The 17,780-nt window shown below is 38.2% G+C and overlaps 1 protein-coding gene across 1 annotated transcript in view; it reads right to left on the minus strand.

The window, feature by feature from the left end:
- Positions 1 to 17,780, minus strand: part of LOC122808180 (alpha-2-macroglobulin-like) — a 440,046-nt gene that overhangs the window by 294,441 nt on the left and 127,825 nt on the right. The window contains exon 5 of the mRNA XM_044079148.1: positions 7,155 to 7,269. Within this exon, the coding sequence (XP_043935083.1) occupies positions 7,155 to 7,269 (115 nt within the window). The remainder of the gene's footprint in view (positions 1 to 7,154; positions 7,270 to 17,780) is intronic.

A 17,780-nucleotide genomic window follows, 5' to 3' on the forward strand; every position in this document is an offset into this window, starting at 1 on the left:
CTATACCAAAGATGTTGCCAATTTGTACCACTTCTTGTCTAGAAAAGTAGATGCTTTTGTGATTAGGTATGCCTCCTGGCCTGCCTACTTTATAGCTGTTACTGCTGCTTAGACAAAGTAGGGGAAAACAGAGTCCATATATCTGCTGTATCAGTCTAGTCAGTATTTATAGTAGGAACAGAAACTAACTACAACCATAAGAGACTCAAGCATCCTATAAAATATACTGCTAGCTAAATACAGCATGTAAAATGCTGGAAGATGGCATTGAGTATATAAGATATTAAAGGACTGCAACCACAAAATAAATTGATCACTTCACTTCAGAAAAAAATAAATTATTTTTAACTTGGTTGCGTCAAAAATTCTAGGCTGTACCTTCTACAATATCTTTCTTAACGTGGCCATAAAAAGAAATAAGCAGCTGGTAGAAAAATGAAACACAAAAAATGCAGCACAAACTTTTTATTTCATAAAATAAATTGAAGGTTATCATGTTTGTGCAGTTCATATTAAAATAAATTGTGAAATAAGAGGCTTAAGCACTTTTTATGTCAGAAAGGTGTTTCATAAGCTTTTTGTTAATTATCTCTAAGCACTGTTCAGATCTAATCTTGTGTTTGTGGGTAAAAGTGGCTATTGCAGTCTACCACAGAACAGCACAAAAATTGGGAAAGATTTCAAAGCTGGTAAGACATGTACCTCTGCCATCTGTTCAAACAAAAGGTGTTCAACAGCAACGTTTCTAATATATTTTAAACTATTCATTACTTAGAGTTAATCTTCACTTTTAGCCACTGTCTCAGTGGCAGCATTTAGTCTCTTATGGCATTGAATACAGTAAAACACCAACTACTTTTCACATTTTCTATAACTGGTAGAACGTGAAGTAGATAAAGCTCGATTCACTACAAGGCCCTTAACCATTATGGCAGCTCTGCCCACCATGTCACTGCATGGCTTTGTCTGTTTGAACAGTTGCACTGCATAGTTAGGTCTTATCACATACCTGCTGCCACATACCCTGACATGCAGTTAGCAGCCCATAAGTGCCACATGCACTGTTTGGATATCTCCTTCCACATACCCTGACATGCAGCTAGATGCCCAAAAGGGCTACATGTTCTGTTTGGATATCTGTTGCAACAAACCCTGACATGCAGTTAGCTACCCATAAGTACACATGCTCTGTTTGGATATCTGCTGCCACATACCCAGACATGCAGATAGCTGCTCATAAGTGCTACATGCTCTGATTGGTTATCTGCTGGCACATACACTGACATGCAGTTAGCTGCCCATAAGTGCTACATGCTCTGTTTGGATATCTGTAGGTACATATCCTGGCATGCAGTTAGCTGTCCATAAGTGCTACATGCTCTGCTTGCATACCTGCCCCCACATACCCTGAGATGCAGTTAGCTGCTCATCAGTGCTATATGCTCTGTTTGGATATCTGCTGCCTCATGCCCTGACATGCAGTTAGCTGCCCATCAGTATTACATGTTCTGTTTGGATATCTGCTGCCACATACCCTGACATGCAGTTAGTTGTCCATAAGTGCTACATGCTCTGTTTGCATACCTGCCCCCACATACCCTTACATGCAGTTAGCTGCTAATAAGTGCTACATGCTCTATTTAGATACCTGCTGCCACATACCTGACATGCAGTAAGCTGCCCATAAGTGCTACATGGTCTGTTTGGATATCTGCTGCCACATACCCTGGGGGCTTAAATTTACCAGAAACAGAGTGCAATAATATTGATTCAACAACTTTAGTAAACAAATTATTCACAGAGTATATTCAGGAACAACAAATGCTACAGATTGTAAAACAACCTACAGAATATACTAGTTATTGTTTGTATTCCCAAATAAATTATTGTAACTTTAATTCAAGTTTTACCACCATTGATGTGCAGTGGTCATGGGGTTATTAAGGTTATTTTGTTGCTAGATAATTCTGCCATACTGAATCTATGCCAATGAACAGAAGTTTAATTACAGATTATAGTGAAGCAAAACAGTTGCTATATAAAACTAACAGGAGAGAGGTGTTCAGTGGAAAAACTGGAATGTGAAAAGTTTTGAAAGAGAAATTGTTTGAGTGCAAAAAGTCAAAAACATGCTTAACATCAGGATCTAGGCACGCAACATCAGTGGGGTATATTTCCATAAGAAAAAGATACCTGATTAAGGTGAGAGACAAAAAATATAAGAAATGGACGAGAGGTCAATCTGCAACATTGAAAACTGAAATAAACAAGCTGGACAAACAGATTAAGCATAGTGTTAGACAAGATCTAGTAAAATTTGAAGAAAATTTATTAAAAGATATGGAGCATAACAGGAAACCTTTTTATAGATACATAAGATGTGGAAGGAGTAAAGGTACACAAATTTGATGAATATGCTTCACCTCAAAAAATCTAGATCTAGTCACAAATGGCAGCTCAAACTGGATGCATTTAATATACCTGGCTTAAATGAGAGCTGCAATATTTCACCAGTATTGAAATATAGATCCTACCTCCGTTGATTAGCTAAGTTATTTATTGTTTGGTTTTCCATCATTTCCTTATTCTCCTCCTTGACATATTATATGGGTACCTTTCTTTTGGTCGTACATTTAATGCATAGACCAAGTTTTAATGCATAGACCAAGTTTGAATTTTTTGTGACATACAGTATGTCCTTTACCTATGCATTCATGTCTGTGTTTATTTATACATTTATTAAAACATTTTAGGTTATGAATTAAAACATTCTTTATGATTTTTAGTTAAATTTTCTAACAGACTTTTTATAAAAAACAAAATTAATGTGAAAGATTTTTTACAATATACATAATTCTTATAACATATATAATTTTTATTATATTCCTATTGTGTATTAATTCACATCTAAAAGGTTTTGAAACCTGTGTGAAGCTGATTTTAATGTTAGGAAACCTTTTTATAGATACATAAGATGTGGAAGGAGTAAAGGTACACAAATTTGATGAATATGCTTCACCTCAAAAAATCTAGATCTAGATAAATCTTGACCAATGGATTGTCACTGCTCAACAGAGGCACAGCAAAATAATGGGCAGATAGCCTATACCTATGAACCTATGAAATTTATAAACTGTGTGCAGATTCTATAATTTATTCTCAGACACAACAGATTATAGAATTTGCAAAATTTAATGCAAAACAGTTTGGCTCCACAAAAGGTGATAAGTTGTCCTAGTGACATGAAGGTAACCCCAGATACTGGAATCAAATAAGATTATATTGAAAAAGAACTGTGCAAACTTAATCCAAACAAAGTGCAGGGAGGAGACAGAATTAGTAACAATGACCTGAGAACACTTCAGCAAGAACTTACAGTACCATTATATCTATTATTCACTAGGTCATATAAATATGGGGAGAGTCCTCAAGATTGGAGACATGCACTTATTAAACCTGTATTTAAGGGAAAGGAGAGAAGGACAAACCCAGAAACATATAGACCCTTAAGTCTACTTCCATGTTGTGGAAAATTAATGAAGAAGACAATACTGGATAAGTTATTGTCAGAACTGGATAGGTTGGGGCTTGAAACCATATATCAGCATGCATATGTTGAAAATAGATTTATTACCACCTGAAACATGATGTTCTTTACCAATATAATAACAGCTATGAATGAACAATTGCACTTTGATTTGATTTATATAGATTTAACTTGAGCATTTGACAGGGTCATACACAAAACATTGATCAATAAATTAGTACACCTAGGTATTGATGTACTGTTGATAAGATGGATAGCTGCATGGCTTACAAATAGGACATGACAAGTATCATACATCAACTGGACAGGTGAAATCCTTGGTTTCAGTCAAAGTGTCCCACAGGGTTCTGTCCCAGGCCCTTACTTGTTTAGATTGTATCTTGCAGACCTTACTTTTTTATCTGAGGTGTTCTACAGTCTATATGCAGATGACCTGAAATTGAGTAAACTGATTACAAGTGTTAAAGATAAGGCATGTCTGCAAAATAATTTGACCAGCTTGACCATTTGGGTACAGGAGAATAATATGTTGACAAATACATCAATAACTAAGCATATGAGATTTGGGACACATAAACTGAAAGGTGAATATTTAATACGGTACACAGTGATTGAAACTGTAGACTCATTTAAGGACCTGGGCATATGGGTAGATTCAGCTATAAGTTTTTCTAATCATACCACCAATTCACTAATGATAGTTATAGAACTATAGGTTGTATAAAAAGACATAAAGTTTAAGAAATTAAACATAATGAAGTCATCATTGGTTAGTTACATTAGACCAAAACTTGAGTATGGAATAACAATATGGAAACCCTACAGGAAAACAAGCATGAATAAACTGGAAAGAGAATAGCAGAAATATACCAAGGGCATCCATGGATGTGAAAATGTAAGTTATTATGAAAGACTAAACTATCTGAACTTGTACATGTCTCTTACAGATATATAAGAGGAGATGTTATTCAGGTATATAGGGAATTTAGGGACAACTATCTCTGGGAATATTTGGGGTTATCAAAAAGTACTAAAGGATCATCCGACAACCTATGTAGAAGATTCTGTAGGAATGAGATGTGTACTAACTGGTTCTCTGATAGAGTAGCTGATGCTTGGAACAGACTACCAAATTACATTAAAGCAAGTCCTAGTTTAGATATTTTTTAAGAACAGCCTGGACATTTATTATGGGAACAAGTGTTTTGGTATATTGGCAAGCTAGAAAAGCTTTAATGGCTGTGCGTGAAACATTAGTAAGTATTTATGTACCCTGACATGCAGTTATCTGCCCATAAGTGCTACATGATTTGCTTGGATACCTGCTCCCACATACACTGACATGCAGTTAGCTGCCCATAAGTGCTACATGCTTTGTTTTTATATCTGTTGCCACATACCCTGACATGCAGTTAGCTGTCCATAAGTGCTACATGCTTTGTTTGGATACCTGTTGCCACATACCCTGACATGCAGTTAGCTGCCCATAAGTGCTACATGATTTGCTTGGATACCTGCTCCCACATACACTGACATGCAGTTAGCTTCTCATAAGTGCTACATACTCTGCATTTCTGCTGCCACATAGCCTGACATGCAGTTAGCTGCCCATAAGTGCTGCATGCTCTGTTTGGATATCTGCTGCCACATACCATGACATGCAGTTAGCTGCTCAGAAGTACTACATGCTCTGTTTGGATATTTTCTTCTACATACCCTGACATGCAGTTAGCAGCCCATAAGTGCTACATGCACTGTTTGGATATCTGTGGCCACATGCCCTGACATGCAATCAGCTGCCCATAAGTGCACATGCTCTGTTTGGTTATCTGCTGACACATACCCTTGCATGTAATTAGCTGCCCATAAGTGATACATGCTCTGCTTGGATATCTGCTGCCACATACACTGACATGCAGTTAGCTTCCCATAAGTGCTACATGCTCTGTTTGGATACTTGCTGCCACATACCCTGACATGCAGTTAGCTACCCATAAGTGCTACATGCTCTGTTTGGACACCTGCTGCCACATACCCTGACATGCAGTCAGCTGCCCATAAGTGCTACATGCTCTGTTTGGATATCTACTGGCAAATACCCTGATATGCAGTTAGCGGCCCATAAGTGCTACATGCTCTGTTTGGATATCTGCTGCCACATACCTTGAAATGCAGTTAGCTGCCCATAAGTGCTACATGGTCTATTTGGATATCTGTTGTTACATACCGTGGCATGCAGTTAGCTGTCCATAAGTGTTACATGCTCGCTTTGGATATATGCTGGCACATACCCTGACATGCAGTTAGCTTCCCATAAGTGATACATACTCTGTTTGTATACCTGCTGCCACATGACCTGACATGCAGTTAGCTGCCTATAAGTACTACATGCTCTGTTTGGATACATGCTGCCACATACCCTGACATCCAGGTAGTTGCTCATAAGTGCTACATGCTCTATTTGGTTATCGGCCACCACATACCTTTATATGCAGTTAGCTGCCCTTAAGTGCTACATGCTCTATTTGGATATCTGTTGCCACATGCTCTGACATGCAGTTAGCTGCCCATAAGTGCTACATGTTCTGTTTGGATACTTGCTGCCATATACCCTGACATGCGGTTAGCTGTCCATAAGTGCTACATGCTCTTTTTGGATACCTGCTGCTACATACCCTGACATGCAGTTAGCTGCCCATAAGTGCTACATGCTCTGTTTGGATACCTGCTGTCACATGCCCTGACATAAAGTTAGCTTCCCATAAGTGCTACATGCTCTGTTTGTCTGTTTAGATACCTGCTGCCACATACCCTGACATGCAGTTAGCAGCCCATAACTGCTACATGCTCTGTTTGGATACCTGCTGCCACATGCCCTGACATGCAGTTAGCTGCCCATAAGTGCTACATGCTCTGTTTGGGTACCTGCTACCACATACCCTGGCATGCAGTTAACTGCCCATAAGTGCTACATCCTCTTTGTGGATACCTGCTGTCACATACCCTGACATGCAGTTAGCTTCCAATAAGTGTTACATGCTCTGTTTGGATATCTGCTGGCACATATCCTGACAGGCAGTTAGCTGCCCATAAGTGCTATATGCTCTGTTTTGATACATGTTTGCCACACATTGCTGCTTCACTGTGTTTACCTTGCTCAGATGTCCAGTGAATCTTTATAAATTCTGGTCAATATGCTTTTACTAAACACCACAATTGTTCATTAATAGAACTCTGCCCTGAGTCAGGATCATGGATATAAAGGTTGTCATGACCAAATCACTTGCATATATACACACATACATAAATTAATACTTAAGCAAGAAATCAAACAGAGAAAACAAATAACTACATAACAATAAGGCTTCATTGATATAATTTTATGCTGTCACTTAACAATATAGAGCTGTGCCTGGGGGTAGCTTATTGGTGCAGGATCAAGTTCCTGAGAACTTTCCTTGGAATCAACATGCAACAATTGGTCAGTGCTCACTGCTCAGTAATACATATCAGTATCCATGTTAACAGTTTGACATGAGGTGAGGTATCTATTACCCTAATTAATAAACAAAAATCAGAGTATGCACTCAATGAATTTTGGCAGTACCTGTTCCATCTTCTTCTAGCGATGCTTGAATGCTGAAATAACTTTGTTGATTTGATAAACCAAACAAGAAGTCTTCAGTCAAAACAACAGTTGCGAAACATCTAGTAAAGTTAATCTGTAAAAAAAAAAATGAGTAATTAAAATTTAAGTAGTGCTTTTGATAAGAAGTGCATAATTAAATATTTTGAGGCATTAAGGTGTTCACAGAAAGACAAATGCATCATCATCAGAGTTCTTTCTTTATGAAGCTGCATTTGAAGTTTCAGTTTCCAAAGGTATTGTTGACAAAGATACATGGTTTCCAAGTTGTAAAAGATCTTTCTGTTTTGCTTTTTTTTTTTTTACTTTCTGCCAATCATGGATATATATTCACTCAAGTAAAAAATGTCAGTGAAACTCAAATAGTTCATGTTAATGAGGTAAGTCCATGTTTCCTACTAATGAAATTAATTTTTTTACAGTATTATATATTATTTTTCTCAACTACTAACTTCAGAAATGTATTATTTCTAGCACTAGACTACTGAAACAAAGCAATTTATATTTAAAATACTGCTGCATTTATCTAGTACTTTGAGTTTCAGAGGGTAAAACAGTGAGGGATAGATGTAATGTTATCTACAGAAACCTGAGCTCCTGACTAGCAAACATTGATTGATACTCAGAAGTAAAACACAGAATGTTTTCATATATGTGTTATGAGTACAAATGCATTTAGCACTGACATGCAAGGGCAAGTAACATGGCACCTTGAATGTTTTTCATTTTCAACTCTTATGATTACATTATTCATTTTATAGCAAAAGAAGATCCCTCAACAGTGAGAAAGAATCTAGGTAATGGCTGATGTCAGGCCTTCAAGTGGGTGATCCATAGAAGAAACAGCAGATGCCAAGAAAGCAGCTATCAACTGACTAACTAAGCAACTGTGATATTTCTCATGGTGCTGAAGTGAAAAAGGTATATAATTACACTACCTTATCATCAAAACTCCTACGTAAAATTAACTCTGGTGGTGTACAGAAGTAAAGCTAAGACAATGTCTCAGAACACCTGACTTGATGGAGCTGATAAGGAAGGACAGATAACAGTACCCTTGGGGAGAGGGGGTTAAAGGTAGAGCAGAATAGATACTTGGAGTAGGAGCAAAATTCCATTGACACCCAAGGACAGACTTTAGGCCCACCAAGCCACAGTCTAGTGGTAGCTCTAATTAGTGACTGCACAGAAATATTCACAGGTCAGAGCAGTGTGGATCCCTTCAGTGATATAGGTAGCCTGCTCATCCACTCCAGACATGGGGTTAGGACTTCTAAAAGTCTTTATACCTGGGAGATCAGTGAGACCACAAACAAGCCTCACTGATGTCTGAGTGATGGCCATCACATGGCTCTTGTCTCTGCACATCTGGGGACTCCTTGCCAAGAGTGAATCAATAAGTTCATGTCCAATTTGGGGAGGACTGATGGTCAGAAGGCACTGAGACAAAGAAACGAACATAGACAATAAAAGGTTCATAGGTTCATAGGACAATACTAATCTATTGGCCTGGAGAGTCTTATAAGCCTAGCCAAGAATTTCGCCCATGTTCCCACAAAGTCAGGACCTGTTTTCCCTGTCCAACAGGGACACAGATTGCATCCCAGGAGTGTATTTTCTGTTTCCCATACAGTTGTCTGGGTTTCCCTTAAAGAGGGCTAGTGAGGTACTCTGCTTGACATGGAGAGGGAGTCCATTCCACAGATGGGGAAGTCTTTGGGGCATAAATCTATCCTGCCAACAAGTTCTATTATCAGACCAGGTTGAGGTCTTACATGCAGGTTGCACAAGTGGAGTTTGACTTATGGATATGCAGGAACTCCATCAATTCTGGGTCTGAAATTGTCTTCTATGCCAGACACAGGTCACCTCTAATCATTCTGTATAAGACTGAGTAGAGGGACAGGGCTTTTAGCCTATCTGTATAGGATTGGTGTTTGAGACCCTGGATTTTCCTGGTCAGGAACCTAAGTGGTCTCTCCAGCTGCTTCATGTACTTGGCAAGGTACATGCCAAATAATGTATTGTACTCTATAATGGGTCGGATAAGGGAGGAGTACATGGATATTATGAACTCCTTATTCCTAGATGAAGTACCCTTACTTATGAGGTGGGCCATGTATAAGCTTTCCATACAATGGAGGCAACATGGTGGTCAAAAGTCAGATTATTATCAACATGGGTGCCCAAGTCCCTCATGGATGATTGCATGATTAGTATATTATTAATATGACTATTAGTGGGGACAAAGTTTCCCCAACGGGGATAATGATGCATGTCTTGGCATTCAGTTTCAGGCCATGCTTCTGGCACCAGCCATTGTTTGGGTAAATCCATCTTGGAAGATGTTCACACGCTAGGAGAATTTAAGCACCCAGCTTGTAGTCATCTGCAAACTTTATCAACCACAGATCACTGGTTTTAGCTTGCACCTCAGAAAAGTATATCCTCAAGCAGTAGATGTTCCATAACCCATCCTTAGGGTACATTGCTCATTACAGGTCTAATACTAGAGGTGGCTTCCCCTATTTTGATTGAGTGGGTTCTATCAGTGAGCCAGTTAGCTACTCATCTGGTAACATTTATTATTTATTATTTATTTTTGATTTACATTTGTTGACCAGGTTTGTCTGGTAGTGCAGCCCTTTTTCAGTGGAGGCCCTGGGAGAAAAGCTCCACAGTAATACTATTTGTTATACAGAAATAATACAGAAATAAAAATAGATAAAAATAGATTACAACCATCAGTATTTTGCAATGCAGAGATATAATGCATGATTAGTTATAAGAAGTAGAAGGTTGCAGCTCTAGTGTTATACACTATAAGCACAGAATAAAAGAAAAACATAGGTACACAAAACATTGATAATACAGCAATGAATAAAAAAAATCTGTTTTCAGTCAAAAATATAGGAAATCAGTGGAGGAGATGAAAGATGGATAAGCAGAGTGATATCTTATAGAGGTTATAACAATAAGATTGGCATTTTAGATTCTTAGTCAAATGAGGAGGCAAAAGAGATCCTACAGAATGAGCAAGGTAAGGGTGTACAAGAGAAGCCGGTGGTTTGAGGAGGATGGGTGCAGAGGCAGGACCAGTGAGTTTTTAGATATTTTCTGGTAGCTGTTTTGAATTGATTAGGGTGTTTGAGGGACCTGATTTCTAACAGGAGTTTGTTCAATGATGTGGTAGGATTATAGCTCTGTAGGTTGCATCCAGTTTTGGTCTTTGGTTTATATATTTGTAACAGCTTTTGGTCAGAGCTACATAGAGACCTAGTGGGGCAATATTGAGAGATGAGAGGGGATAGGCTAGGACAAAAGGATTACAGGTATAGAACTGAGTGCATTATCTGTAGTTGAAAGAGAAGGAGCTAGGGGGTAGTTCCAACCTGTCTTAGTGAGAGCCAGTGATGAGATTTATAGGTTTGGTGTGCAGTGAATCTAGCAACTTTGTTGTAGGTTGATTCAAGTTTAGCTAGGAGTGTGAGCTTAGGATTAGTAAGAATATGACAGCTATATAATAGGCTAGGTATGCATAAGAGAGGGTTACTTTAGCTTTGTTTGTTAGAAAGCTTTTGTTACGGTAAAGATGTCCAAGTTTAAGGTGTGTCTTTTTAATACAGCTATTCACATGTAAGTCAAATTTAAATTGGTCATATATTATTATTCCTAGAAGTTTTGTGCTGAGTTCAACATTGATGGAAGTGTTATTTGAGGGACTGTATAGAAAAAGTTGATTTAAGATGGGAGACATTTTTGGGAAGAAAAAGTAAGAGTTTAGTTTTCTTAGGGTTCAGAATTTGCTGGTTGTCACAGAGCCAGGTTTCAACAGAGTTCAAAGATGCTTGAGTAGTAGTGATAACGTCTGAGGGGAGTGTCAGCGATGGTGATGGCTGCAGAGTCATCCGCATATTGTAAAAGGGATGGTTAGGTCAAGAGGCATAGAGCAGATTTGTGAACATATTGACAAGTAATGGGCCAAGGATAGATCCTTGAGGGGGACCCATTTTCACTTGGAGAGGTGGGGAGACAACTGAGACCCATTTCACAGATTGTTGTCAGTCAGAGAGAGATAGCTGGAAAACCAGGTAACTATAGCAGTAGAGAAATTAAAGTTAGTCACTTTGGTTAGTAGAAGAGAATGGGACACCGTATCAAAGGCTTTAGAGAGGTCAAGGAATAGGCAAGAGACAAGTTTGTTGTTGTCTCGGGCTAGAGAAATATTATTAATGAAGGATATTAGGGCTGTTGAGGTACTGTGCTTGGAGCAGAATCCATGCTGGGTGGATGTAAACAAGTTTTCCTGAAGTAGGATATTGCATGACTTGCATTTTTTCAATATTTTTGTGAGAGATGAGAAGATTGCAATAGGTCTGAAGTTTGAGATGTCAGTGGAGTTACCTCCTTTATGTATAGGTAAGGTGTATAATTATTTCCAGCTAGAACAGACTTTAGATTCTGAGATGGAGTGACTTATTAAGATAGATACAGGGATAGCCAGGGATTCTGCTGCTACCTGCAGGAAATAGGAAGGCAGATTGTCAGCAGAAGAAGAGCAGGGTTTCAGTTTAGAGAGTAAGGATTTAATATAACTAGTGGGTACAGAGTTAAGAGAGAAAGTGTTAGAAGAATTCAGCATAGGAGAGGGTTTGGAAGAGTAGTATTGGTAGTAGAGGGGAAAGACTATATAGATTCAACAACACTGGTATTGAATATGACAGCTGTTTATTCAGGTGTGTTGTTTGGGCAGGGGTTGGGAGAAGAAGGGTTACTGGGATGCAAAATTTGATTTATAGAGTTCCAGAATTTTTTGGAATAGGATCTTTGGGCAGTTGGGGGGGTTAAAATAGAAGTACTTTTTGTCTTTGTTAATGTGTTTTTTGGCCAGATTTCTAAGTCCTTTATATTTTTGTAGATGAGTAGGAAGCTTTGTTTTCACCCACATTTTCCATGTCCTGTCTCTGGTTTTCGTTAAGGTGTGGGTAACATTGGTTAACCAAGGGCATATATTATATTTAATCCAGACAGTGAGGAGAGGGGTAAGTGAGTTAAGGATGTCAAGAAAGGTAGAGTTAAATGAGTGGACAGCTTCATTTAGGGGGTGTAGGGTTAAGTGCTTCCACTTAATTCTAGAGAGAAGGGCATTAAAGGTCTCTGGACAAAAGATGGAGAATTCGTGACAGGTTTTCTATCTGTGTGGCCTAGTGAAGTGAGAAGTGTGTCCGAGAACTTTTACTGAGAAGTAATTACTTAGGGATTTGGGTAGGGTCTCAGGATTGTGGTATTTATGGGGATCAGAGACTAAAATCTAGTCTAAGATAGAGCTGGGGAGATGTGATTTGTTGGTATGAGTGGGTGTTGAGATTAGTTGCACAAAACCATGTAAGTTTATGAATGAATTAGTTTTAGGTGCCTGAAGAGTAATCCAGTTAATATTTATGTCCCCAAGAAGGATGATTTCATTATGAATGTTTTGAGATAGATAAGAGAGAATGTTTTCTAGAAGAGTTATGTTGTCTCCTTGGGGAATATAGATAGCTACAACCATGATGGTAGTATAGCTGTTAAGTTTAAAGTTAGCCATCAGGAGTGGTTTGTTCAGACTAGAGGAAGTAAGATGATTAGAATAGACAATGGCCACTCCACCCCCTTTTTCTTTCTTCTATCTAGTCTAAGTATGATGCCCTGTTGGGAGAGGTTATCTATTATGCCCAAGGAGAGAATAGTGTTGAACGCTTTGGCTATGTCAGGGTAGGTGGTGTGCACCATCTTCCCATCATCCATGTCTTTGGTGACTGTTTTGAAGAAGTCAACCAAGCTTGAAAGGCATGATCTCCCTTTGACAGAGCCAAACTGTGTGGGGTCAAGCGTATGAAGGTTGCCAGTGTCTTTGTTTATAAGGGCCATGATAATGAATTCCATGGCCTTGCAGATCAGGTTAGTTATGTTCATGGCCCTATAACTACATAGGTCAGTGGACGTTCCCCTTTGTGTAGATGGATGACAGTGGCTGTCCTCAATTTGGCTGGGATGACGCTAGTGCTCAGGCTTTGGTTGAATAGAGTGCCTAATGGAGCTGAGAGCTATTGCCTGAGTTCATGTAGGATGCAGCCAGGGATGTTGAAGGGTCCCATTAAGGCTGCATTTTTTGCCTTTAAGAAGGCATTAGAGACCTGCTTCCTGGTGATGAGGGGAGGGGGGCAGGTGTTGGAGCTGTCCTGGTTTAAGGATGGGAGGGCAGGAGGTGAATTTTTCACTGAACCTGTCTGCCAGCAGGTTGGCTATATCTATAGCATTTATGTATGTGTTATTCTTGACCACCAGTTCAGAGCAGATTTGGTGTTATCTTTGAGATTGTGGACATATGTGAAGAAGGCCTTGTGATTGTCCTTAGTGGATGTGGCTAATTTAGACTCAAGGCAGCCTTAGAGGATTTCATCAGTGACCTTATTTGCTTGTTCAGACAAAGGAGAGAGTGATTCCAACTTGGCATCTGCTCCTTCTTGGCCCTGGACAGCAATTCTTTCCTTCTATTATAGAGTTTGTTTATTGCTGCTGTCCATCAGACAGATTTACTCTTCCTTGAGGAAGATGATTTGGTTTTGTCAGGTATTGCTGTCCATGCAGTTATGTAGGTGCTCATACAGTTTTTTTGGTATAGGCTTGGACAATAGTGTTAGTTCCAACTGAAGGATTGATGGCTGTGAAGCTGCTTTTACCTGCTCTCAGGAGGTTGTAGTTGACTTTGGAAAAGTAGCTTTTGTTTGACCCTGGAAAGGGGGGGGGGGGTAATGGAGATGGTAACTTTGAAAGCGATCACTTTATGGACAGATCTTACCAAGGAGGATGACACTGTAGGGGTGCTACAGTGTCTACTCATATTGGTTAGTACCAGGTCCAGGATATTTTTACCTCTCATGGGGGTGTCGACCATTTGATCAAATGTATTGGCATTGACAAAGTTTAGTAATCTCTTGGAGTTTGTGTTTAGGCAACAATAGGTCTTCCACTCTATGGTTGAGTAGTTAAAGTCAACCAGGATCAGGGTAGAGCATTGACTCTTTTTGGATTCAAGTATTTTCCAGACAGGTGGAGTGGGCATCCTGAGTCATGGTTGGGGGTCTGTCGCTAGCTATAATTTGAATAGGAAAAATAATTCCATATTAAAGAAAAATGAAAATAAAAATCCTTTATACTCAGTACTAATTTGTTTCTAACCATCTATTCATCAATTAGCCTTAAAAGTGGCCAAGTAATTTGTTTATCCTGCAGTGGTAACTTTGTTTCCATAGGATGGGAATACAGTGAGTTAGGAACCTATCAATTAAGTAAGTCTTAGTAATTTTGTTGGTGTGGAGTTACATTTTGGAATGAGATGGAGGTTGTTAGGATTTTATCTTTATTGCTCAGAAAGAATAACACAGGTCACCAAAAAGAAGCATGAAAACTGATACTGAATGAATGAATAAATAAATAAATAAACAAACAAACCCTACCATCTACCCTAAAAAGCATAAAGGATGACTGCCGCCTTTAAAATGTGCATATGTGTGTGTATAGACCACATGAAAAACTGGTACACATGAGCAATAAATCTGCTGACTGAAAATCCTAAAAAGTCAAAAAATAAAGAATCATGCACTGTAAACAAGCTCAGTTGTGATTTTGGAGAATCAAGCAAATATACCTTGTTTAAAAAGCAAACATTTTCACATTTAAATGGCCTTCATTAGATTTAAATCCAGTTTGCATGACATTCAGTATTTATCTGCTTTAACAAATAAATCTTTGATAATTAACTCAAGCTGCTGTTATAAATGTATGTCATAGGATGTTCATCCATGTTACAATAGGATAAGTCTCCTCTCTCATTCCTGTTCTGCATATCTACTCCTATTGGTAGTTAATAGGTTATAGTTTATGTGCTGTATTCCTATCCTATGTGGCTAGTGCCTAATTGATACAAACACGTTATGTAAATATTGCCCCTGGCTATGTTTAACTATTAGTATATCATTGTATCTGTGATGTGACAATTAGATGCAATTTGGCATGTTTTGATTGGGCAACAAGCACTAACAAATATGTGACAAACAGTCAGATTAATACTGTAGCAAGTATAACTGCAAATAGTCAGGGCAATCCTGCTGAAGCTGTAACTTTGTATCCTTTCTGTCAGGAGCATACCACTCTTTCCATGACAGGATGAATTAAACTTTCTAGTGATACATCAATTATAAGTGTATTCAGAGAGAAAAGAAAGGGTTTTGCATGTGCTAGGTGTAAGATAAACTGCAGCGTTCTATGACAGTGAACCAAACAAGGTTAATGATGAAAGAGGTAACTGATGTTTATTTCCATCTAAATGCTGTCAGAACAGGTACATTATAAGAGGTTGTCAGTAACATTGTCATAAGTCCTAGATGTCACAATATTAATACCTATGAAACAGCAAAGTGCAGTCCCCACCCTGGGAATCAGTTAGCCTCTAATAAGTGTGTTTTGTAACAGTGCCCATTGCAAAAAAAACGATGTGAGTTGTCTAGGGAGAGTGGACAAACATGCAACTGCATGGACTGTCTAGCCCTTGGTAGTAAACTGAATTTATCAAGATATTAATCCATCTATAATTGAAACAAGTATAAAATAAATCAGATTGTTAATTCAGTACAAAAACATTAGCTATAATATAAAGATAGGTTCACTGCCAATAGCCTTATATACTAAAATAGTGCAGATGTTACAGGTTGTATACTAACACAAGCTGAGTCTATGATGGGATGGATATCACAAATGTGTGAATTTTTGTTGAAAACAGACAAGCTAAATGTGTGATGCCAGCACTAATTATTAGGAAGTGGTGAACCTAATCAGCGCCAGAAGGCAGAATTGCCTCAGACCAGATAAATTGAGGCAAGGGAGGTTTATTAGATAGACTTAGAGATATGATTAAGGTAGGGTGACTATACTGACATAAAGTAATATGGGCATTTTTGCCTTGAGAAATGTCATCAGTTTACTGCTGTTATTGAAACTGATGCAAGTAAGAAAAAAGACAAAATAATGAACTCAAGAATCAAAAGTGTTTTCGCCTAACTATCAATACGTAGATGAGGCTTTATTAGATTTGTTTAGAACAGTACACTGTCATTAATTGCATTCATATGGGTATTTTCATTAAATAATAAATCTGTATACATGACAGACCAGATAAAAATCAACAAATCTAGCAACATTAAACAATAAGCATATGTAAAACAGTATTAAAATCTTGTATAACTTTACGCAGAAACATTTTAACATTTATTTTTATTAGTAATACTATTCCTGATAAATGCATACAACCAAATTTATATATGTGTATGCATAGTATTTATCCTTGTACCTGGGTCATGGGTAAGAAGGGTCCACAACTGAACAGTTCATGTATGGACCCAAGTACATGCCCTGTATACCATGATGTACACATTTTAAAATGTGTACAGCATAGTGGTACAGCAGTTATCATTGTCACCTCAAAGTAAGGGGTTCTCTGGTTCAATTATCTGCTGGTCTGCCTTATGTGTGGAGTCTGCATGTCCTCCCCGTATTTGCATGGGTGTCCTACAGGGGGTCCAGTTTTATCACACATTCCAAAGATGTGTTTGGAGTGTTTCTCCCTGGGACCCCTCTGAAAATGGGGTCTGTCCAGTTGGACATTCCCAGTAAACAAATGTTTAAAAAAATCTTTCATTTTGCATAATGGTGTTCCATAATTTTTTTAATTGACATTTTTATCATGATTTATGGTTATACATTTTTGTGCATGTCCTTAATGTTGTATTGCTTATTTGGAGCTATGTATTTTGTTCATATACAATTGTCATTCAGCAATTTCTTTACTGAGAAATTAGTACTAAAATGGTATACTGTCCAAAACATGCATTGCAAGGGGATGGAGGTTACAGTTCTGGGGAACAAGGGCTATATTCTGGAAGCTGGTATAAAATTACAAAGAAATCCAGACCACATACCTGTCAGAATGAATTGAACTGATTAATAAAAACAAAAAGTAAAATATAGTTTCAATTTTGTGAATGCTCATATTGACAAAAAGGCAGGGTTGTGGAGCTCAGCAATGCAATCTCATCAAAATGGAATTGTCTCCCTTATTGGATGCATAATTGATGTACATATGTTAGGCAGGTCTATATTACATAGTTAAAGAAGCAGAATTTTGACTAACCTTTAATTGACACGTATGTGTCAAAGCTGCACATCATTGAACAGCCAAATCATCGATTTCTTTCTAAGGGAAAGAAATTGGTTGGTTGTTCTTTGAAATCTGCCCTTTTCCTGACTGTAGTATAATCCCGGAGTTAGTATATTTAGTTGGTGGGAATAGTGTTGGTTTTAATATGGTGGGCATGGTTAGCCAACTAATTTCTTTTCCTTAGAAAGAAATCGATGATTTGGCCATTCGATGACATGCAGCTTTGACACATATGTGTCGATTAAAGGTTAGTCAAGAGTCTGCTTCTTTGACTATGTAATATAGACCCTGTTATTCTCATCCTTTGTACAGTTGATCTAAGTGAAATTTCT

This window comes from Protopterus annectens, chromosome 8.part0 (genome assembly GCF_019279795.1).
Source record: "Protopterus annectens isolate FY-2018-M chromosome 8.part0, PAN1.0, whole genome shotgun sequence".
NCBI lineage: Eukaryota > Metazoa > Chordata > Ceratodontiformes > Protopteridae > Protopterus > Protopterus annectens.